The sequence below is a fragment of the Tasmannia lanceolata genome, unplaced genomic scaffold (assembly GCF_043159265.1).
Source record: "Tasmannia lanceolata isolate RefF3 unplaced genomic scaffold, GAP_Taslan_0.1 ptg000003l, whole genome shotgun sequence".
Taxonomy (NCBI): Eukaryota; Viridiplantae; Streptophyta; class Magnoliopsida; order Canellales; family Winteraceae; genus Tasmannia; species Tasmannia lanceolata.
In genome coordinates this window covers 16,525,386-16,548,639 of record NW_027518680.1, presented here as the reverse complement: position 1 = coordinate 16,548,639, position 23,254 = coordinate 16,525,386, and the positions used below count along the sequence as shown (strand labels likewise).

The window sequence follows — 23,254 nt, the reverse complement described above, 5'->3', positions numbered from 1 at the left end:
ATATCCTCAAAAAAGATTTTCAGTTATCATATTCATGCTTGCATATCCATCATTTGAGTTTCCACCAATTACTCCAATAATTACATATCCGATTTGACCTACGGACGAATTCGTAAGCATACGTCGTAAATAGGTTGTGCCCAAAAAATCATTTCTATAGGATGATCCTATCCCTCCGATCTATAGATGAACTGCATATTATGGAAACCTCTATAGATCATAGTGGCTGTGATCATCCTATGGAAATGATTTTTTGGGCACAACCTATTTACGTTATGGCCCATCAGATGAACAGTGCCACTTTCTGAGTTCCATCCTATCCTATCCCTCCAATCTATAAATAAACTGCATATTATGGAAACCTCTATAGATTGTAGAGGTAGAGTAGGATCATTCTATTGAAATGATTTTTCGGGCACAACCTATTTACGTTATGGCCCATCACATGGACAGTGCCACTTGGTGAGCCCTTGTCACATAGTCGTGATCCGGTCCGTTGATCTAACTAGCAGCCACAACTCTATCTCAATTCCATCTACCCCACCTTGATCCAACGGTCCTAATCCCTTGATCCATCAAACTTCATCTATGGTCCCACCCAAGAGAAAAATATAAACCTTAAATTTTGCCAGGCCTTCAACATTTCACCAGGTCCAGGACCATATGATTACCTAATGGTGCCCACAACAGGATCAACGGTCTCGATTACATAAAGCCAGTTCCTTTCTTTCGCTCTTTGTTCTTCCTTGAGCTTCCCTTTGGTTACCGCGCTCTCCCCATCTTTGAAAAACAAAATTCTCGGCCATGGCGGAAAACGAGAGGAAAGAGAAGAAGGGGAAAAAGACGAAAGCCATCCCTGTATACGGAAATTACAAAAGCTACTACAATTACCGCGTAAATAATCCCTCTTTTCTCTTTTAATTCGTTTCTTCAACTGATGATAAAACCCTAATTATATTCATTCATTCATTGTCTATAAAGCAAAGAAGAATAGATTCATTCGTGATTTTCTTATAAACGATTTCTAGAAGAAGATAATAGATTTTTCTCTCTCTTTGTCTTTTGTTTTTGGGGTTGTTAATGTGAATGAAATTAGGGTTCGAAGCTGAAGCTCTGTGCCCTAATGGGTAAATTGCATTTTGTGGAAAATATTGAAGTCATAATGGAAATTGGATCTCTAGTTCTAATAGAGATGTATGACTACATTCTTTTCTATCTTTTTGAATGGTAAAAATGATATCTTTGATCCTATTGAACCTCTTCCTTTTGCCTATAAATTATATTATTGCGCTCTTTCTAAAGTAGACCATAGAGTGTTAATCCTATTGAACAAACAACATCAATCAATGGCTACCAATTAGAACCTTTGTTTCCATCAGTTCCACTTCCTTCTAACACTTTTTCCTTGCCTTTTGCCCAATTCTAAATGTTGGGGGACTAGCAATTAGAACCTTTTCTCAGTATTCAAAAAAAAAGAAAAAGAAAAAGAAATGGAGCCTCCTCTTCTTGCATAGGTATACTACATGGATTCTCAATATCTGTTATAACTTATAAACCTCCCCCCCCCCCTTTTTTATTTGAAACAAAAAATTCAAGTATCAATTTCTCAATAGAAAGTTACCCTTTAGTGTGGGGAGTTTATGTCTTCCACTTGTAACGTAGTTTCATTTTTACCAATTAACATAAATACAGCTACAATACATTCAATATTTAAGTCCCAGATTCCCTCAGCCCTCCTCTCCAAACTCTTTGGTGAATCTTTCATGCACTTCAAGGTCAGATTTGCTGACAGTTGGCCTCTGTCTTGCAAGCACTTTATCAAAATCTGTCCTTGTGATCGGCGGTTGAAGAATCTTTGAAGCTAGGCCTTGTGCTGCAAGATCCTGCATGGTAGTCTGAACAGCTCCTGGTGTTTTGGACAACAGGGGATCCACATACCATTAGAGTTTTTTTTATGAAGAATATGGCATCTTGGGTTTTATGAACAGGTTAAAAAAGAACATCATCTGAACCTGAAAACCCCTCTGTCCTACGAGCCAAGTTCTCAAAGTCACTTTTGGTTAAGCTGTGAGGGGTATCTCCTAAATGTACCTTGAACATGTGTTGCCTGGCTTTTACATCGGGGAGAGGGATGTAGACTCGTTTGTCAAACCATCACCGGATGGCCTGATCTAGTGCATATGGAGTATTTGTAGCAGCAAGTACAAGAACCTTCTGGTCATTGTTTCCTACACCCTGCATATGGACAAGAAGTTCTGTTTTGATCCTTCTAGAAGCTTCACTCTCATTGCCTTTTCCACGCTGGCCACACAGAGAATCTATTTCATCAACAAAGATGATGGAAGGAGCACTTTCCTGGGCCATTTGGAAAAGGTTTGAAACTGCACTTTCCTGGGCCATTTGGAAAAGGTTTGAAACTGCACTTTCCTGGGCCATTTGGAAAAGGTTTGAAACTAGCTTCTCACTTTCACTCGTCCACTTTGAAACCAGGTCCGATGAAGAAACACTGTAAAAGGTTGACTCTGCCTCTGTTGCAACAGCTTTTGCCAAGTATGATTTTCCACTACCTGCTGGGCCATATAATAGGAATGTCCTCCACGGGCGCCTTTTGGCAGTAAAGAACCGAGGGAACTTGACGGGTAAGATAACAGCCTCCTGTAGGGCCTGCTTGGCACTCTCGAGTCCAGCCACATCGCTCCACTTCACATTCGGTTTCTCCCTAATTATCGCAGAGTTAAGCCCCCCCTCAACTTTCCCTGCTCGGGGTCCTGCCTATCTCCCCCATCCTCATCTTTGGGCTTTATTTTAGACCGCGCCGGTACTGCCGCATCCCCATTGGATGCATGTCCGGTCCCACCATCATGAAGAACAGCCCGGATCTCCTCTGCCCGCTGCAGATATTCAGTGAATTTCTGTGTTATAGCATCTTTAATCTTAGGGTTTTTCTCATACTTCAAATGGGTTTTGAAGTACTCCAAAGCATTCATGTAGAGGGGAAAGGCCTTTGCACAATTCCCTGCATTATCTTCCTGTACGGCCTGCCTCACGTATTCTATTGCTTGCTCCTTGAGATTGTTATACATCTTCTAATTCCCACGAATTGCATAGAAAACAAACCCTAGAAAAACAGAGCTCCAAAAGGGTTGGAAACCTAACCCGATCGAAAACCACAAAAACCCAGTTAAAATCTACGAAGCAGAAATCAGAAACAGGAATTCCTTGGATATTCAGTTCCAATATCGATCAATCGGAGATAAAGGTTACATAAAAGCTCTGAAGGAGCTCGTTAAAACCTTTCTCTCACTCTCACTCTTCTGTTTGTCTCTTTTCTCCTCTTTCTTCTATTTCTTTTCCCTGGCCTAAATCAATACCTCACCTTGAGGCGCTCCACCAGGTGTGCACAAATGTTTTATAAAGCACTGTTTGTAGCATAACATAAAGACATGGGTTTTGGTAACCTGGCTGGCTCCACTTGCTTCATTGTCTTTTCACTGTTTTAAGTTTTTAGATGCTTCTCTTTGTGGGGTCTGATGTAGCTCACTTTCCAGGCCCGATAGCATCATAAGTTTCTGTTACACAATTTATTATATAATTTGCTTCTGAGGTCCTTGGAAAATGCAGTTTTGACAATTTATTTAAGCATTTAGTACTTCTGTGATTTTTGTATTTGTTTCTCTTAGCTAAAAGTGTTTTCACTTTTGTAATTTATATGGTCAGATTGGCCACGATCTGAAGGAAGACCCTCGACTAGCAGTGTTGAAGAAGGAATGGTTTGAAGGCAAAGATTGCTTTGATATTGGCTGCAATCAAGGTCTGATAACTATCAGCATAGGTAATTTCTGTGACATGCCACAGTTTTACTTTTGCATCTGATGTGTGCTGCTTCCTGATTAGACGACTATGTTAGTGCCATTCTTAAGACATTTATCTTTTCTACAACAAACTATTTTGTTCTACCTTGTAATCCTAGATGTTGCAATTGGAAAGTCATTTGAAGTTTCTGTTTTAGTTTTTTTTAGTTGGATGGGTACTTTGATGCTGATATTATGATTTGAAGAAAGATATTTGTATCTTGTTTTGCAAACATTATTGACGAGAACCTATGATTTAGCCGACACTTTTAATTTATTGCCGACACACATGTCATGCCATGTCTAACACGACACGCATGTCCTCACGTGTCGACATTCCTTGGACACTTTTAAAGGTATTGCTAGAAGTGTTAGACTTAATGTGGGCGTGTGAACACTTTTATACTGTGTCAAGTGTGACATTCAGTTTTATTATTGAATATTGTGTTTACCTCTTTTATTATTAAGTATTCTTTTGTTATAAACTCTTCTTTTAGCTCTTCTTTAACTAATATTTGCTGCTATATCCCCTCTCATAAACCTAAAACCCTAAACAAACTCTTATTCCAGTACTATATTCTTTGTATCATATTGATCTCCCTTTCTCGTTGTATATTGGGGATGGAAGAGAACTATATTAAATTGATGAACGCGTTATTATCTGATTATCTCATATTTGTTTTAGATTATAGTTGATTAATTCTAAGATTTATTGGTTTGTTAAATTAAATGAATATCATATTTATATTGTTACGAATTATAATAGTAATCTGTAATTTTATATGTATGTACGTGTCACCATTTCTAGATTTTTAGATGTTGCCATGTCAACTCGTATCCATGTCGAGACTCAACACACGAATCCGTGTCTACGCATCGGGATTATATATACGATGTATTTTAGTCGTGTCCCTCTATCTAAATTTTGGGGGTTTGCCGTGTCTGACACTCCGTGTCTGTGTTGACACATGACATTGTGTCCGTGTCCACAAATCATAGACGGGAACTATATATTTGTTAAGGGTGTTTTTCTGGAGCAAATAATAGCAGTTTCTCTTGGTGAATCTTTATTTTCTAGATTATCTTTGGTGAAGCAAAAAAAGTGCATATGCATATTAGGAATTGAATATCTATAATCCCAAAACCGTATTAGACCTAAATTTTATTTGTAGGATTAGATAAATTTTGGGGTTCTATTATGGGGTTAGGGAACATGCCGCAAAGATATTGTATAATATGCTTTCAATTTATGTTTGCAGTACATGGAAAAATGAAAAGAAAGCATTTGTTGTTAAACCAATTTGCATGGATATAATCAAGATGTTCCATCGATTATCAGCTGCGAGCAGTGGGAGCTATGGACATTCCGCAGTTTGAGATTTGAACTTATGAGATGTGAAAGCAGTGAGATTTGGATCCTTGTTGAATTTTTATTTTCTAACCTATCGTTGGTGAAGTAAAAAAGTGCATATGCATATTAGGAATTGAATACTATAATCCTATGACCGCATTAGACCGAATTTGATTCGTATTATTGAATAAATTTTCTTTAATTGCTCCATGAATTGTAAATGTGCAGCCAATTGGGGTTAGCAGTTAGCAAAGTACCCTATTTCAATTAACCATTTGTTGGGTTTGTATTTTGGATTAGGGAACATGCCATAGATATTGTTTATTATGCTTTCAATGTATGTTTATTGTATATGGACAAATGAAAAGAAGCATTTATTGTTAAAGCAATTTGCTTGGATAAAATCAAGCTGTCCCATCGATTATTTGCTGCGAGCAGTGGGATCTGTGAACCGTCTATAGTTTTGGATTTGAACTATTTGAGATGTGAAAGCAGTGAGGTTTGAATCCTTGGAGAAATCGGAGGAGAAATATAAAATGATATTTACTCTGTTGGGTGTGCTTTATTTTTGCGAAAAATGAATTCCTTGCATAATATTAGGTTTGAATCCTTGGAGCTCTGGTACCATGAAAGATGACAATTTTTCCTTTCTTTTTCATGAGTTCAATATATTCAACATTAATCCGTGCTAGAACAGTTTATAGTATTGCTGATACTCACAACATATGATTTAATTGAATAGGGTGTGTGGACTTAAGTACAGTGTGTCTACATGTGGCAGATGCACATTTTGTTAGTTTGGGGCATTTTCTTTCCAAACAGACAAAACCATTAATATTTTTTTTCTTGGTTTATGTGTAGCAAAGAAATTCCTTTGTCAAAGCATTCTTGGAGTAGACATTGATGCGGGTAAGTTGACAGACGAAATAATTCTGATATATTCTAAAAGAGTTTGCGTTATCATTCTCTAAATCCTGTTTCTGTATTTTGAAATTTGGAAATATTACATGGTTTTTTATGTTCTGGATATTAATGATGTCAAATTTAATTCTACTTTATACTGATGTCAAATAAATGAAAGTAGTTGCTATTCCATGTCAAAAACTTAACTAATACGAAAAGTGCTTGGAAAGGGAGACATCTGCATTATGTATAAAAAACTTACTGAACTTATAACATGATAAGACTTGTGCTCATATCATTTTTAATTAGGAACGAAATGTGATGTGTGGTGTGCTGTCATGTTTCTAGAACTAAAAGGTCCCCTAGTGCCTGGCTTTGTTTGCTGACTGTTCTTAAGGATCAATGTTCCTTCCTTTGATTGGAGTCACTATGTGGGTCATCTTTTGTAAAGTATGTTCTTGGTTGCAAGGGCCATTTCACACATTAATCTCTTGTCATGTCACTAGTGCAAACTTTTTTTTTATTTTTAATTTCTTTTCTTGCTCTATTTCAAACATGTATGGTTGTGTTTTCTCAAGTTGTGCCTTATTATGCCTCATGGATGGAAACTCTCGTTGCTTTGCGAGTTCTTTTCCCTACGCAGGCTGCCTAGATTGTTCTTGGTTGTGTTCATAGTTACTCTGAAACTCCTTCGATGCTATCGTAGCTGCCTCATATAAAATCCTACTCACTTCCTATAAGCTCTTTACCTATACTTTTTTCCCTCGCATTTCTAGAAAAAATGAGGTCTGTTTTCTTGCATTACCTATTTTCTTCCGATTTTATACCAAGTCAGTATGGTCTTAGAAAGTTTTTTGAAGAAGAAAGAGAAGGAAGCCCACATAAGCTCTAGGACAAACTCATGAAAATGAATGGATGGGAGAAGCCAGATTAAATCCCACAATTTGTTTTTCTTGTATTTGTAATAATGACAAAACCCAATTACAGTAATTCCCCTTTTGTAAAATACATGAGCTGAGGGGGTATAAGGGTGAAATCTTATCTAATTATATGCAGCTGAAAATGTTGTATATACATTTGTTTACAAAGATAATTCCTTGTGACTTATAGACACCCAATAATGGTGTATATAAGCCGCTCCCCCTCAAATTGATCCACTGGGTCATGAAAATCAATCTGCGAATCAGAATTTCATGTTTGGGACAATCCATTGCGTATGTGGATATGTTTGTAAGTTGTTGTGCTAAATGAACATATGGTAATGTGAGTGCTAAATGAACATGTGGTAACATGATTCTTCCTCTGGGATAGCACTGCCGGATATAATGACGGTCCACGTCAATATGCTTTGTTCGTTCATGAAATACTGGGTTGGTGCCAATCTGAATGGCACTCTTATTGTCTGCATAAAGAGGAGTTGATGGAGAGACTGTAATACCAAAGTCTGAGAGAAAAGCACTAAAGACAAAGATGGAGCAATTTTGATCCATTTGTTGTCCCAGAGAAGAGGGCGAGCCTTGGTGCAACGGTAAGGTTGCTCCATTGTGACCTGATGGTCATGGGTTCGAGTCACGGAAACAGCCTCTCTGCAAAGCAGGGGTAAGGCTGCATACATCTAGCCCTCCCCATACCCCGCAATGGCGGGAGCCTCGTGCACTGGGCCGCGCTTTCTTTTTAGTTGTCCCAGACAAAGTAAATTGGCTAAAAGATGAGAGAAAAAAACATCATTCAAATGAAAAGATTAAATGCAATGGGTAGGAATAGAAATATACGACATCCGGATATAGGTAGAAAGATCACAATTAGCCATAACAATTTGGTGATCACTTGAGTATATTTGAATAGAGAGATTTTTTGCACTCCCTTCATATGGTTGGACCGTTGGAGTCATCATAATCAATACGTCATGTTGAATGCAGTGATCCCAGGTTCTTCCCGTGATTACCTGAAAAACCATTAGTAGAGAGAGTTGTGGGTATGCCACTGGAAAGAGCAGCCACAATGGTTTCCTGTAGGCTATAATGACTTCTATATATAATTTACAGAGGGAGGGCTAGAGTGAGCAATATGATCCATGGGAAAATTTTTGTGGTAAGCTTGATGAGTTTTACGCTCTCCACCTATATCGCCTCATTGAGGTCCTCGTTGATTTCCCTTGTGCTGGGTTCCGGCCTCCCCAACGAGTCTCTAGATGACGAAAGTATTCTGACATTGGAGGACTAGAGTGAGCAATATGATCCATGGGAAAAATTTTGTGGTAAGCTTGATGAGTTTCGCCATCTCCACCTATATCGCCTCATTGAGGTCCTCGTTGATTTCCTTGTGCTGGGTTCCATCCTCCCCAATGAGTCCCTAGATGACAAAAGTATTCCGACATTATATGTCCAGGATGGTGACAATAAGAACAAGTATTCGTTTGCTTACGGTTGGAGGAAAGATGCCCAAACTCCTTACATTGAAAACATTACATCTTGCTGATGTTTACACTGCTGTGGACGCCCTTTGTCACTATGAGCCATAAATATGGTGTCTTGTGATGAAGGAGAACCATCATCAATGTCGCCTGAGTACTTATACAGGATTCAACCTCGAGCAATTCAAACAAATGAGATTGGAGATCCAAAAGTTTGCCATGGCTAATAATATTTTCACGTGCAGTCTCAAACTTCAGCCATGAATGCATATGAAACTGCATAACTCAGGTTCCGTTCCCAGAGTTGAAAAAAATTCTTTGAATACATCATCAAAAAGATTTTGAAAAGATAGCTTGTTCTGTTCAGCCCTTAATGCCATGAATCCAGAATAGTTAATGCTAGTATCCTTACTCTCTTTGGATATTGTGATAAATCATATTCCACTTCAAGGAGGCGTGCTTGATTAGCTTTGTTTGTTGATTCTTCTGAGATAAAACAACATCTCCTGAGGGGTCTTGTAGGAATGTAGATTTAGAGCAATGGATGATTCAACGAAAATCAATATCTATGTAAAACACGGGTCTTGTTCATTTTTCATTGAGCGTTTTCTTTGTCAGTAGGAGGTTCAGTCGCTGTTCCGTCAAGCATGGCCAACAATCCTTAGCCTTCAGAGAATACTTGAAAGTGGAACTCCCAAAGAGAGTATTTTGTCCCATCGAACTTAATAGAGATGCTCTCTGATTTATTGGCCATAAATAGTTCTAGGACAAATCAATTTAATGTCCTTAGCCAAATGCAATGCCTTGAAGATGGAACACATATATCTAATGTGCTTCAAGTAGCCATGAATGTCTTAAATTTTGAAAACTTGATTTCTTATGTCATAATTTTATTGCTGGAAGTCCTAATGTCACAGGTTTTTCAAGCATAAAAGCCTCGATCAATATAGTATATCAATCTAATCAGGTTGTGCTCACATAATCATGAGCACCAGGGTGGATATCATTAAAGTGCTCAAAGTAACTTATGCAACCAGATGTTCAATGTTTGATCCAAGCACGACAAGAGGGAAAAGGTAAAAAAAGGTGTTCAAATGAGAAGAAGATGGGTTTTGGGTTTCAACGTATTTTGAAGATGGTTGTTGGGCTACAAAGGGGTTAGGTGATGAGTTTTGAGTTACGAAGGTGTGGTGAGATGGGTTGTGAGTTTCAAGTGATAGTGGGGGCCAGATCTGATGAATTTTGGTCTTTTGAAGAACTGGAGGGATTAGATCTGCAGGATTTTGGTTTTCAAATTATAGTAGGGGTCAGATTTGTTGGGTTTTGTGTTTCAAATGATTGAAGGGGCCAGATATGATGGCGTGGGGTTCTGAATGGTGGAGGTAAGCAGATCTCTGTGTTGTGAGTTCAAATGATAATAGGGGTCAGATATGGCAGGATTTGAATGATGGAAGGGGCCATATTTGATAGGTTTTTTCGAATGGTAAAGGTGATCAGATCTAAGGCTTTAACTACAAGTCTATGGTTTTGATTATGGATCTACAAGTTCAGGTTGTGGATCTAAAGTTTCAGGTACAAATCTATAGTTTTGGGTCATGGATATAATGGTTCAGGGTGTAGAACAACAGGATTTTGGAGCATATCTAGGGTGGGACAGGAAATGGGATCATTAGTGTTTGCAAGCCATTGTAGACGGTTATGCAAATGACTGTAAGCACAGAAGGGCAGACAACCACACGAAGGTGGCTGAAGGCATTGTATATGGCTTGCAACCACACGAATGTGTCTGAGAGCACTGTAGGTGGCAGACAATCACACAAATGTGGCTGAATGCACTGTAATGGAAGACAACCATGAGTTTAGCTGAAAGCAGAGAGAGAGAGAGAGAGAGAGAGAGAGAGAGAGAGAGAGAGAGAGAGAGAGAGAGAGAGAAAGAAGGAATAAATGAAAGAAATAGGGAGATCTTGATTAGATCTTGTTAGACCTTCCGAAAGGTTCCTGGACTTGATCTTCCTTTTCCTGATACCATGACAAATCTTGCAAAGTTTCTTCGAGAAAGCAGAATGAAACACACACAAACCCTAGGGAAAACTCAAAAAAATGAATGAATGGGAGAAGCCAAGTCAAATCCCACCATATTCCCCCTTGTATTTATAATAATAACTCAGCCCAATTTCAATAATGGCCCCCCTTTTTTTATAATACATTAGCTGAGGGGTATAAGGGTAAAATCCTATCTAATTAAACACACCTAAAATGTTTGTGTGTTCACATTCATAAAAAGACCATTACTCGTGACATTTACTCCCAATAATAGTGTATATAAGTCGGCCATGTTCCACATCTTTGTTCGAAGTTCAAACCCTGAACTATACATGTGTTGGGAAAGTTGCCTTATTTCCCATCCATGTGGGGTTACCTGGGTGGGAAGGCAGAAGGCAATAAGAAAAAAATTAGGAAAGTGGGGTTTTGTTTTTTGGAAACCCAAAGGGCTATAAAAGAGAACGTGTAGGTTCTCTTGGAAGGTGGCTGAAAACGTGAGAGAGGAGGGGAGAGAGAGAAAGAGAAAAAAGAGAAGGGAGAGAGAAGTGGGCTTCTTCTTATGGGTTTTTCTCTTGGGCTTTTTCTTATGGGTTTTTTCTCTTGGGCTTCCTCTTGGGGTTTCTCTTGGTCTGTTCTTCTCGGGTTACTCTCTTGTACGGTCTTGGGTTCAAAGAAGCAAGGAAAGGGTTGAGGTTTGTGGGTTTTGGGTTTAATACATTGTATCCTTGTATATTGTTTTTCTCATAGTGGAAGATCATGTTTCTCGCCCGTGGATGTAGGCTTGGCCGAACCACACAAAATTTTGTGGTTCATCTTTTGGCTTGTTTTATTTTTTATTTTTCAGTTTAATTTGTGCACTATCGGATCGGATTTGCGTGGCGGATTTTCTCAACAACATTCATTTATGTGTTTCTGACAGTAAATTACTTGAAAATAGAACTGTTGGAAACTCCTTGCAGGACTTCCTACCGATACCTGTTTTTCACAGTTCTGGTAATCATGGCTGTGCTCCATACAGTTGATATGTTATTGTTAGTTGTCTTCCTCTGGGTCACTGTTAGATTTGAACATAAAATGGAATACATTTACAGATGATGTTTCTCATCATTATTGAGTGGTAGTGATATTATGTTATTCTCTTCAGCTTCTCACACTGTCCATTTTACCAATTACCAAGCACGGAATGGTTGGTTAGATCAGTAAATACTTTCATTACAAATTCTAACACTGGAATCATTAGTCAAGTCTGAAAGAGACCTTTAGCCATATACATTAGTCGTGTACAACTGTACATTCATGCTGCTGAAATTTCTTGTGCAGTTCTGCTTCCAGTGGGTGCTCTGTCATAGAAGGTTTTAAATTTCAGTTTAGGTGTCGGTTTCGGCCACCACCAAAACCCGAAATGTTTCGGTTTCGGACCAAAATTTCGGCCAAAATCATGTACAGATATGATTATGATTCGTTTATTTATTTTTTAATTTCCACCGAAATGTCTAAAATATCGGTGTCAATTTCAGCGAATTCGGCTGAAATTTTGGCTATGTCGATGGAAATTATAACATTTCGGTGTACATTTTTAAAATTTCGGTGGAAAATTTGTAAAAAAGTCCAAACATGAAATGTCAACCCACATTTCGGCGAAATTTTGGAATTTCAGTGAAATTTCGGCGAAATCTTGTAAAGAAAAGACTTCATGTGAATTTCGCTTCGGTTTGTGCCGAAACCGAAATATTTCGGCCGAAATGAAGCGTTTCAGCTGAAATTTAAAACCATGCGTATATTATAGCTTTTTTTCTTGGGCTTATACTTAAATGTAGGATTTTAGAAGCTAACCGCTCATCCTGTGCAAATTTTTTGGAGTCCAAGAATATTCTTAATGATTGGAATTACATAGCTTTAATCAATCTGTGAGGTGCAAAGCCATTCAAAAAATAAATAAATAAATAAAAATAAATAAAATATATCCGTGAGGTGCAAAGACTAACATGAGCTTGTAGTTATCGCAGGTTGGTATATCAGGTAGTTATGTTATTGAGTTGAAGTCTGTTGGAGTGGCTTGTGCTGAAAGATCTACACCTGCTCTTGTAGATATTCTTTTCTTTGCATTTGTAGAATGGTCATGATTTTTCTCTCTCTCTCTCTGTAGGTTTAATCGAAAATGCATATTGGAACCTCCGAAGAACAGCCAAAATGGAATGTGCTAGTTGCCGATCTGTGGAGGCTTCTGAATCAAATGTTTCGAATAGAGTAAATGGTTTAGAGGAAATGGTTTCTGCATCTGTAAATAAGGAAACAATGCATTTTCCAATCGACTCATCTCCTGCCAAGGAAGGAGGTCTGGTTGATAGAGTTTCTTTCCATAAAGAAAATATTGTTGAGAGCCTGGATGCATGCTCAGAGAAGTATGACACTATTCTTTGGTGAGTTTTCTGGCTTCTATCCTATGATTTTTCACTTGATTCTGGTTTACATCATTCTTGGTATTTTTTTTTTGATTGACGACATAGAAATCTGTTCAATTAACAACCACAATATTTTAATTTTCTTTTGAAATGGGGAAACCAAAGTATATAATATGCAGTAATTACCAGTGTATTTGGGCCTTGTTTGATGTCCTACTCATGTACTAAGATGGATTTGGTCTTGTTTTGCAGTTTAAGTGTAACCAAGTGGATCCATCTGAACTGGGGGGATGATGGATTGATTACTCTATTTGTGAAGATTTGGAGACTTCTTCGACTGGTATTTGCTACCTTAGTGTTTTAATAGTTGGATTTGATTTTTTTATTCTTTGTGAAATTTAGATCTGGTGTTGCGTTAAGATTTGAAATAAAAATTTCAGAGTGCGACTTGGCCTGGTGTGAGGATGATGGCTTAGTTTTGATGTGTTGCAGGTTTTCTTAAGAAATTAAACATGGAAATGGGAAAAAACTATAAAATGAGAAATGCTATTTAATTTATGAAAAACAAATATTATGTTTTTGTGATAGTTGATAAATATTTGCATATCAATTTTTGTGGATCTCTGATGCCCGTAAACTTGTCCGGATCTTTGATGCTTCGATAGGTTGCTTAAAAATATGAATAACAATGCAAAAATAAGAATAGTAAATTACGTTAACAAACCCCTAATCATGAATAATTGACATTTATCATGGATTCATAAGAAAAGGGGGCAGTTTGAATAATCAGTTAAAAATGACATACTACTTCAGAGAAATCCCTACCTCTGAATCTTTTATGATATCATGAATTAAAATGGGAAAAAAAACTGAATCTTTACAGAGAATATCAACCAACATACCTTGGGTACAACTACAGACCTTAAATGTTTGTGTTGATTGTCAATCCAGTCCATTGATTGTCACTTCAATTGAAGTCTTACCTACTTAGTCTTCAAAGGAATGGTAAAAAATATTAAAGCTCAATCAATGTCTCCACCCTTAAAAAACCAAAAGAATGGGGGAACATTGTGAAAGCTCTCAATGTATCCCAGAAAAACAATTTATCTTCAAAAAACGAGGAGGAGTATAATTCGAACAAAACAAAGTATAATTTGAACCAAAATGTGGAATTACATTTACATCCATTTTTTGAAGATAGTATGTTTTCCAGGGATATTATTAATGTGGGATAGAACCTATCCAAAACAATTTATCTGATTTCAAGTGCATGAGATATGGTCTTATCCATGAGAACCCCATCATGCAATCAAACGTAACCTCTGATGCCATTCTTAGTTGTGAGAAACAATTTGCACCTGTAAATCCTTACAAGCTTGTTGTGCGATTACATTTTAGCCGAAACAGACAAAATTGAATTGACATGGCTGACACCCATTACCCCCTCACCTGCGGAGTTCCAATTGTTGCAATTTTATGTTTTGCATTGTATACTGAAACCAATACAAGTGAACCAATTTATGTTGTTTCTTCTGAGATTTAAAGATTGATTTTGAATAATACGTACTGTAATTTATTACTCAACTCAACTCAACTAAGCCTTTGTCCCAAACTAGTTAGGGTCGGCTAATGAATCCTTTAGAAAATTTATTAAAGGTGGAAATTGTTAAAGTATAAAAGATTAATAATGCCTTTCTCCAACAGCTTAAGCTTTTGGAGTTACTGGTAGTTTAACATGGTATCAGAGCAAGTGCCTGGGTTCAAACCTCCTTGATAGCAAAAATCCACATGCAATGGCCTACCTAAAAGAGGGGCCGCATGAGCCACGTGTAGGCCAACCCAAAGAAAGAGGGGCCACACGTGAAGGGGAGTGTTAAAGTGTAAAAGATTAATAACGCCTTTCTCCAACAGCTTAAGCTTTTGGAGTTACTGGTAGTTTTACAGAAATGTTTTGTCAACATTTATTGCTGTATGGATATGTTTCTGGCTGTGCTTTATGAATATGAGTATATGACATATTAATATGTTATTTTTTTTCATGACTAGGGTGGCATTCTTATATTGGAACCTCAACCGTGGGAGTCGTATAGGAGAAAGCATCTTGTATCTGAGGTATTGAATTTCATTCTTTTTATGTGTTCTAGATTTTTCTGCTGTAGTGGATTGTAACTGGGGCAAATCCTGATTATACATATTCTGAAAGTTCTGTTGAATTCGTTGTTTGAAACTGTGCTATTAGAGAATCTGATTAGTTCTAATTTACCAATGATTCATAAAACTATCATATTTGTGCATGGCATAGTTTAAAATTTCCACTGAAACTGACACGAACTGACCAAAATGTTTTTGTTTCTATCCCCATCAAAACACACACCGAAACCGAAATGCCTACCAAAACCAAAACTGTTTAGGATATACTATATCAATGTGTTACATAATTATATTTATATGAATTGCATGTGAAAACTTTTAACTTTAAATCTAAATGAAGACATGTCTGACTATAAATCCCTAAAATTTGCAATTATAATCAACTGCAAAGTCCTCTTGACTGGTAAATCTAATCCTACATTAACCTTCCTCCCTAAACTGCAACAACCCTATCTCTTTCTATACTCAGTCTTTTTCGCTTCCAATGAGGCTTATTACATTCTTCAAGTTGACTTCCGATAGCACTTCCCACACATTTCCTCTTTACTTTCCTTAGATCTTTTCGCTTCCCACGTTTCTCATTTTTAGACCCCTCGTTTCCCACTACCACTTCCCCCACTCGCTTCCTACTTTGGCAACTATGGTTAACAGTTAGCACTACACTTTGATTAGATAGTAACGACCCAATCAAGTATCCATTCATACATGATTAGTAATCATCAAATATCTAGTTTATAATTATCAAGTTTAAAATGAAACTATATAACATTAATAATTTTGTGTTAAAGACCTCATAAGAGGTGTTGGGCATTTGGACTCTTTGATTTTTAAGTGTCCAGAATGGGACATCTTTAAATTGAGTCCCAGGCATCTGGCACTTTTTATGACATCATGCCAACAATCCATACCTACGTCTATAAGCTTCGTGCCAGGTCCATAGGTGTCCAAGTGTCCGAAGGTATCAACACTTCAATCAGCCAAAAAATTGGGTCCCAGGTCACATAAAAAACGGAGAGTAAAGGTCTCAAATGATAGAGGATTGAAAATGGAATGGGAGGAGGGCACAAGGCTGGAAATGTCCTGATTAAGAGCTATAAGAGGATTGGTTTTTGGATACCCATGGGATTAGGGTTAGATTTCTGTGGGCTTGGAGTATTTTTAAAGATGCTAGCATGAACCTAATTTCTTAAATTGGATGCTAAAATGCACAATGTTAAGTGAATGACTTGAGGGAAGGAATGTGGGCCTTGTTTTAAATTTTAAAAGGACTCAAGTGAGTTGCTGCCATGTACCTCACTTATGCTCAAGTTAGCAGAAAAAAAGAAGATAAGAGAAGGGAGGGTTTTGAAATTTTGCATTTGACGCTTTTGACGACATCATCATGGCACTCCATCCGTATGTGTCAAGGAGTGTCATGTCAGGTCCAGATGTGTCCAAGTGTCCAAAAGTGCGAACTCTTCGGTCTGCAGAAAAATTGGAGCGCCTAGGTAAAGACGAAAAAAAATAGAAATACAGCTCAAATAGGAGAAGAGAAAGGGAATGGGAAGAGGGCACATGGCTGGAAATGTCCTGATTAAGAGTTAGAAGTTGAAGTGCAAATAGATATTTCATACACCCGATATTTTTCCTAGACATGAGTTCCTACACTCCCAGTCCCCCCAACCTCGCCCGTATTTGTCTCCGTTGATGTTATGCCACAAGGCCTCCTCGTCGTACCTCCAGATCCACTTCCCCAAAATGCATATATTCCTCACCGTATCTTCAGAACCACTCGCGTAGATTCATTGATGGTTACATCACATATCTCCATAAACAATCAACTAAGTTACCAAAGTGGGCAGCTCTTCACATTGGTTTATACCTAACCTCTGACCACATCTCCTATATGCAAATGGAGGGTGATGCAACATGATCAACAACAATCAGGTATGAGTTTAATAGACCAGTATAATCTGGCAAGGCAATATTCAAAGCTTTCTTGTCTATGCCAATGGTCAGTTTCTCATACGTACCACGAGGGGAACCAAGCCATGGACCAGTTAGTTGAGGAGGCTGTTACCAATAAATCAAGCAGATTTTGGTGGATGTCGCCACCAGACTTTTTGAACAATTATCTGTATAAAGACTCTTATGGTTGTAATTTTCACCACTTTAAATAATAATTATCTCTTCTCTACCAAGAAAAGAAAGTGTGTTACATGTTGCTGTCCAAGAAACCCAAAAAATTAACTTCCAAAACTATAGAGCTAAAATTTACCTAATCTTACTAAAATTTACGTTAAAAACACGATGCACACAATTTTTTCTCATAGGCCTCACCAAAACCTACTGAAACCAGTCGAGATTGGGTTGGTGTTCAGTGTACAGTCCTATACGGAAACACCACCTTTTTTTAGCTACCTTCTCTCATACTATACGCAACGCATTACGCATGAATTCTTGGTCTGGCTGCCCTCCAAGAAGAATTGTGCTCTTCCTTCCTTGGCTTGGATTACTTAGTGTTGTGCGCCTAGGAGGACAGCGCGCTTTGGGATGCAGAGGAGCTACCCAAAAATTAAATTAGAAGTCCCCAAAAGTTTTCATAAATCATGATGATCCAGCTCGCCAATTTTTTTAATGAATGGAACTCTGAAGTGTCAAGTGTTAGAATGCTGTTTTCATTCCCCTCCTGCCTACTTTTGGACCTCGGTTGACTATTTTCTTCTCTCGAGTCACTTTGCTGATTTATGGGCTTCTTCATGAATTTTTGGTTACATCAGTTCCATTCTACTATATTGTCTTAGATCCTCATAGAAAGATCATGGAAAACTTCCAAGCATTTATATGGATTGTGTTGCTTTTAAAAAAAAATCGAGAAACAAAGTAATAAAGCCTTATTTCAACCGGAAGTTGCTTGTCGTACACATGATGCCCTTTGACATGGGGTATATATGTCAAATTCATCTAGCTAATGATTTTGTTCTTGGGGTTTCTTGTCTCTTTATTTTTTCTATTTTGTGAACTCTGTAAAAGCCTATTGTAAGCATTTTTACTTCGATTAGTTATGGCTTTTATTTGACACAGATGGCCTTATGCATTCGATTCTGAATATTTGCAGGCTGCAGCAATGAATTACCATAGTATTGTTTTGAAGCCAGCTCTTTTTCAAGAAATACTTTTGGACAAGGTAATATTTGTTCTTTTGAAGGTCCATTTGAGGAAACTTGAAGCAATGTCAACTGTCTTCTTTTAAGGCCCTGTTTGTTTTGATTTTGAGTCCACTAATCAGTTTTGGACTCGCAATTGGTTCTCAAAATCCAAAACAAACAGGGCCTAAGTTTTTCTTCTTTATTTGGGTCGACAATGAGGGAAATTTGAGTTTAAATATGCTTTGCAGATCGGATTCAGAACAGTCGAGAACATTACCGACAATTTACCAGGCAGTGTTGCTGGCTTCAACAGGCCGATTTTTCTCTTCCGGAAGTGATACTTTGAAAAAAGTCAGTACAGCTTTCACTCTGGGTTTTTGTTCTTCAATTTGCTTATTACACCAATATATGAGCTGCACAGGCGAAAACTACAAAATCACGAGGTTTTGTGAAATATTTTTGTAAAACTTCTAAGGAATGGAAACACTCCTTGGGAAATATTTATTTGAGAGATGCTAAGAACATTTATACGGATAAAATTTTCTGTTTTCTTTAAACTTTACTGGCCCATGCTGAAAAATATCCTGGAAAATCTACCATTTGGTTGAAGGATTTGGAGAATGTTACAAGAGCCTATTAGCATATGTAATCATTTCCTAAGATATATCTATAAAACTCAATGCTGCTTTTAGATTGCCGGAATGAGGAATTGGAATCAGCATCCTATTTTGATTCTCTTACAAGCGCAATGGAAATGAAATTAAAATAAAAACTTGATTAAACATATTCCAATAAAAATTTCATTCCTGACCTGGGCAGAATCAGAATACGTCCTCTTGGGTTGGGAAATAGATTCTGGTAAGTTTTCTTCCTTTAATTCTGCGCATGGAGTCATTTCCGCCCCTTGATTTCGTTCATTTTTTGGAGCCAAATGCAGTAATCAGGTGGACAATTGGAATAGGATGTTGATTCCAGCACCTGATTCGGGCAATAAAACACACTCGGTTTTTTTTTTTTTGGACACCTCTTGATTTCATCTGTAAATTGTCAAAGATTTAGCTTGGATGCCTTAACAAATACAGAATAAACAATAATTATTTTGATTTAAGGGTATTCTAGGCCTCTGATTGAGCATGATGAAGATTACATCCTTTTAGATGTCTTTATGTCGTTAATTTTTCGGCTATGTACTCAATTCAATTGAATTGTTTAATCTTGAAGGATATATGATTGTGCACTTGAGGGGTTATTTCTTACTTTTTTGTCTAGTCATAAATATCTTGATGTAGTTTCAACAGTAAAACAGATTGTGGGACGATAGAAAAAGAGAATTGTTATCAGCACTACTGTATTTTGATGAGGGCACTCCTCACTTTTTTAAAAGTACAATATGGCCCGCACCATAGGATGATCCAAACCGTCCATTAGATGGGCCACAGCCTAAATAGTTTGTGCCCCAAAAACTATTTCCATAGGTTGATCCTAACCCTCCGATCTGAATGTTAGAGTGTTGATCCTAACCCTCTATAGATCGGAGGGTCAGGATCAACCTATGGAAATAGTTTTGGGGGCACAACCTATTTAGGCTGTGGCCCATCTAATGGACGGTTTGGATCATCCCATGGTGAGGGTCACACCGTACTTTTAATAAAGTGTGGAGTGCCCTCATCAAAATACAGCAGTGCTGATTACATTTCCCCTTCTGTTCTAGGAAGAGAATTAATAATCATTTTTTTAAAGACTTTGTCATAATATTAATAATGGGATGGTATTACATTAGACGATAAATGATTATATTGGCACATGAATTTGCAATAAATGATTATATTGGCAAATGAATTTATTTCAGTTCTATGAGTTTTATCATGCAAACTCTTTCATTCTCTCATAGTTCACATAGTTTAAACCCAATCGCCAGCTGATAGCTGATGGCTGGCAAGATTCCTCTGAACTTCTGTTTTATCGACCATTTTCAACCGTCTAAGATTTGTTGGGTTGAACTTAAACCACTTGCCCATGTTTGGGTCCAATGGATCTAGACACATCACCAGGATCAATCCCACTATAGTCTTCATTATCCAAACGAAATCCCATTTTGTAAGTGTTTTCCTACTACGAAGTCTCTATCTTTTCATATTTTATCAATAAATCTTCACCATTTTTGTCAACCTTCAAGAATGGTCAAACAAATCGACTTTAGGTTGACAAGACAGGTGGGCCACTCTAGAGTTTAGAACTTGTACAGCTTTACGATAATATTTTCACCCCATTCAGTACTTGCTCACCCCCTTATAACGTGACTTTGACATAAAGTTACCCACTTCTCGCGTCAAATCAGGTTACTAGAGGGTGTGCACGTAATGCAGGGGGGTGAAAATATCATCTCCCTTCCAAACATATGATACTTCTTTAAATTTTTATTTAACTATTACATTGATGAAAAATGTTAAAAAGAAATTTATGTTTTTGGTGGTCTATTACGTGCCTAATTGGCCGTAACGTAAATAAAGAAACAGAAAATAGAAAACGGGAGGGGGAGAGAGGTTGATTCGAGGCAACCGGACCTCCTAGTGGTTCAAATCGAGAGGAACCATAACTCTTCAAGAACAAAGTTTCCTTTGTATTGTAAAATTTCTCTTCTCTTCTCCTTTCATTGAAATACATAAACTTAAATACAAGTACAATAAGAATGCTACATCATCAACACACTTACCACTAACATGACACGTAATAAAAACCAACACCCATGACTCTAAACCACATACCCACAGACCTAAAATGCAAATCCCTACAGTAACCACCTTGCAAGTCCTCCCATACACCATAACATATATGTATCATGGTCCTTCCTAAAAGACAATTATTGTGCCCCACTTCTGCCTCATGTACGTGATCAAATCCGTTGATCCAAAAAAAAACCCATAATTCATGCCAAAATGACATTGAGAATACCTTGATCGGATGATCCTCACCCCTTGATCCATCGAGCCTAATTTAGGATTCCTTAAAGAAAACATAAACAGTTTACCTTCGTAGTACCCTATCTTATGCATGGGATGCCCGTTTGCAATGGGACAAACACTGTGTGGGTCACCTCATTATATTCTACACAATCAACGGTTCTGATTTTGCATACATGTCCTGTTGTGAGACACAAAAAGTTGTCCTTTTATCAATGATAGTAAGAGTGACTTTCTGCATAGTAATTTGCTCTTTGATTTCTAAACAAGGAAATATCCTTGATAACAACTCGTGTGGCCATTTTTTGGTAACACCTCTACCTCACCCCTTCAACAACTTGATGAAAAAGGCCTATTTTTATGCTGAAAAATAAATACAGGATAGACTGACTATCCCTAGCCCCCAAAAAACAATAAATAGATGGTACTAATAATGATATTAACACCTGTTCTTATATAGGTCTTTCACCCACTAATATTTTATTAGCTGGGAGAGCAAGTTGAGAACCCTAAAAAAATAAAGATAAAAGGGGTGGAAGATTCCAAAACAAAGGATGGAAATATCACAGCTCTCCCAAAGTAATAAAATTTCTGAAAAACCCCCCTTTGTCTTTTGTTTTTTTAATTACACAAATACTACATTGCTTATGGTATTGCATCGTCCATGGGAGTTTCCTAGGTTGTACACAGTTGGGGCATTTAGTTAGGGTAGAAACTCAAGAAGAATCATCATTAAAATGAAAAGCTGAAAAATAAAATCTTATGTTAGTTTTAAGTAGGTATTATAAAATACCCATCATAGTAGACAGAAATGGACAAAATTTGAAGGGTATTTTCGTACATTGGCTGGGCATCCTCCATTTGGATCTAGGACCACTCCATTGGATTCTGTGGCTAAGTCTGGGTCACCACCTGAAATAATTTCAAACCTTATGATATTGATCTAATATGTCTTAGTCCCAAGGGCTTTTGTGAATTGTTTGGACCGGATTGGAAATAATTTCGGATCCAAAATTTGTATGATCCTAGTAATGTGTCTAGATCCTCTTCGTTTAAGTTTGGATTGGCACGGTCCATTGAGAGTGTTGGTGGGATTTCCTAAAATAATATCATTTTGTAAAATCTCTAACAGAGTGCTGGCAATTTAATTTTCACATGCCTTTTCCATTCAAAAGTTTACAAGATTGCCTTCATCATCTACTCATTTTGGGGGCCAGAGGTCTCATTTACTTTTACTATGGATTAGGGAAACAAAAGAACACCAAATCACAATCTCTTCCAACGTACCGTTTTGGATAAAACACATCCAAATGGCATCCCTTCTACTTGGTGTTGATTCTTCTTTTTTCCTTCTTCTCCTATTTTGTTCCTCTTCTGTCTCTTCTTTTTTTTCTTCCTTTCCGTGTTGCAGTGATGGTTGCTTGTGGTAGTGGTGGGGATTTAAAAAAAGGGTTTTGCTTAGGGCACTCCTTAAGGAGCATTAAAAGCTCTCTTTTTTACTCGTTTTTAGATGGCACCCCCTCTTTTCCCACGTTTCATTAAATGCCCGCTACTTTTGTCAACATAAAGAAAAGATTGAAGCTTTAGAGGGGTGTCTATATCAAAAACAGCTTTCTATTATTAGCATAGTTAAATAGTAAGAATAGTTCCTTTGATATCGACACTCCTCAAAAGCCTCTCTTTTCTCACCCCTACCTATAATAGAGTTAGTATACGAAAAGACAAACAAAATGGTGGAAATTCAGGGAAAGGGGTAGAAGAGAAATCATGTGATGGGTGCCCATACACACCCGTATTTTTCAAAATGTCCGGTTTGGCCCACTCCATAGGATGTTCCACACCATCCATTTGTTAGGCCACAATGTAAATAGGTTGTGCCCCAAAAATCATGTCCATAGGCTGATCATAACCCTTTGATCCATAGGATGATCCTGAACCTTCAATCTATTGAAGTTTGCTATGGATCGGAGGGATATGATCATCCTACGGAAATGATTTTTGGGGCGCAACCTATTTACGTTGTGGCCCAATAAATGGACGGTTTGGATCATC

At 37.6% G+C, this 23,254-nt stretch overlaps 1 protein-coding gene and 1 pseudogene across 2 annotated transcripts; one reads left to right on the top strand and one right to left on the bottom strand.

Annotated features, from left to right (window-relative positions):
• The first annotated feature begins 669 nt into the window (after positions 1-669).
• On the top strand, positions 670-18,940 carry LOC143861604 (S-adenosyl-L-methionine-dependent methyltransferases superfamily protein). 2 transcript variants are annotated; one of them, XM_077372509.1, is made up of 8 exons: positions 670-894; positions 3,718-3,811; positions 6,064-6,111; positions 12,708-12,981; positions 13,216-13,303; positions 15,010-15,075; positions 18,212-18,280; positions 18,491-18,940. In XM_077372509.1, the coding sequence occupies exons 1-8, from the start codon at positions 805-807 to the stop codon at positions 18,578-18,580; spliced, it is 819 nt and encodes a 272-aa protein (XP_077228624.1). In that variant the 5' UTR covers positions 670-804; the 3' UTR covers positions 18,581-18,940. The 2 variants fall into 2 exon arrangements, with proteins under 2 accessions (XP_077228624.1, XP_077228619.1); XM_077372504.1 differs by having other exon boundaries at positions 675-894; positions 3,718-3,832.
• LOC143861595 (protein SUPPRESSOR OF K(+) TRANSPORT GROWTH DEFECT 1-like) lies at positions 1,728-3,083 on the bottom strand (annotated as a pseudogene).
• Positions 18,941-23,254: the final 4,314 nt, after the last annotated feature.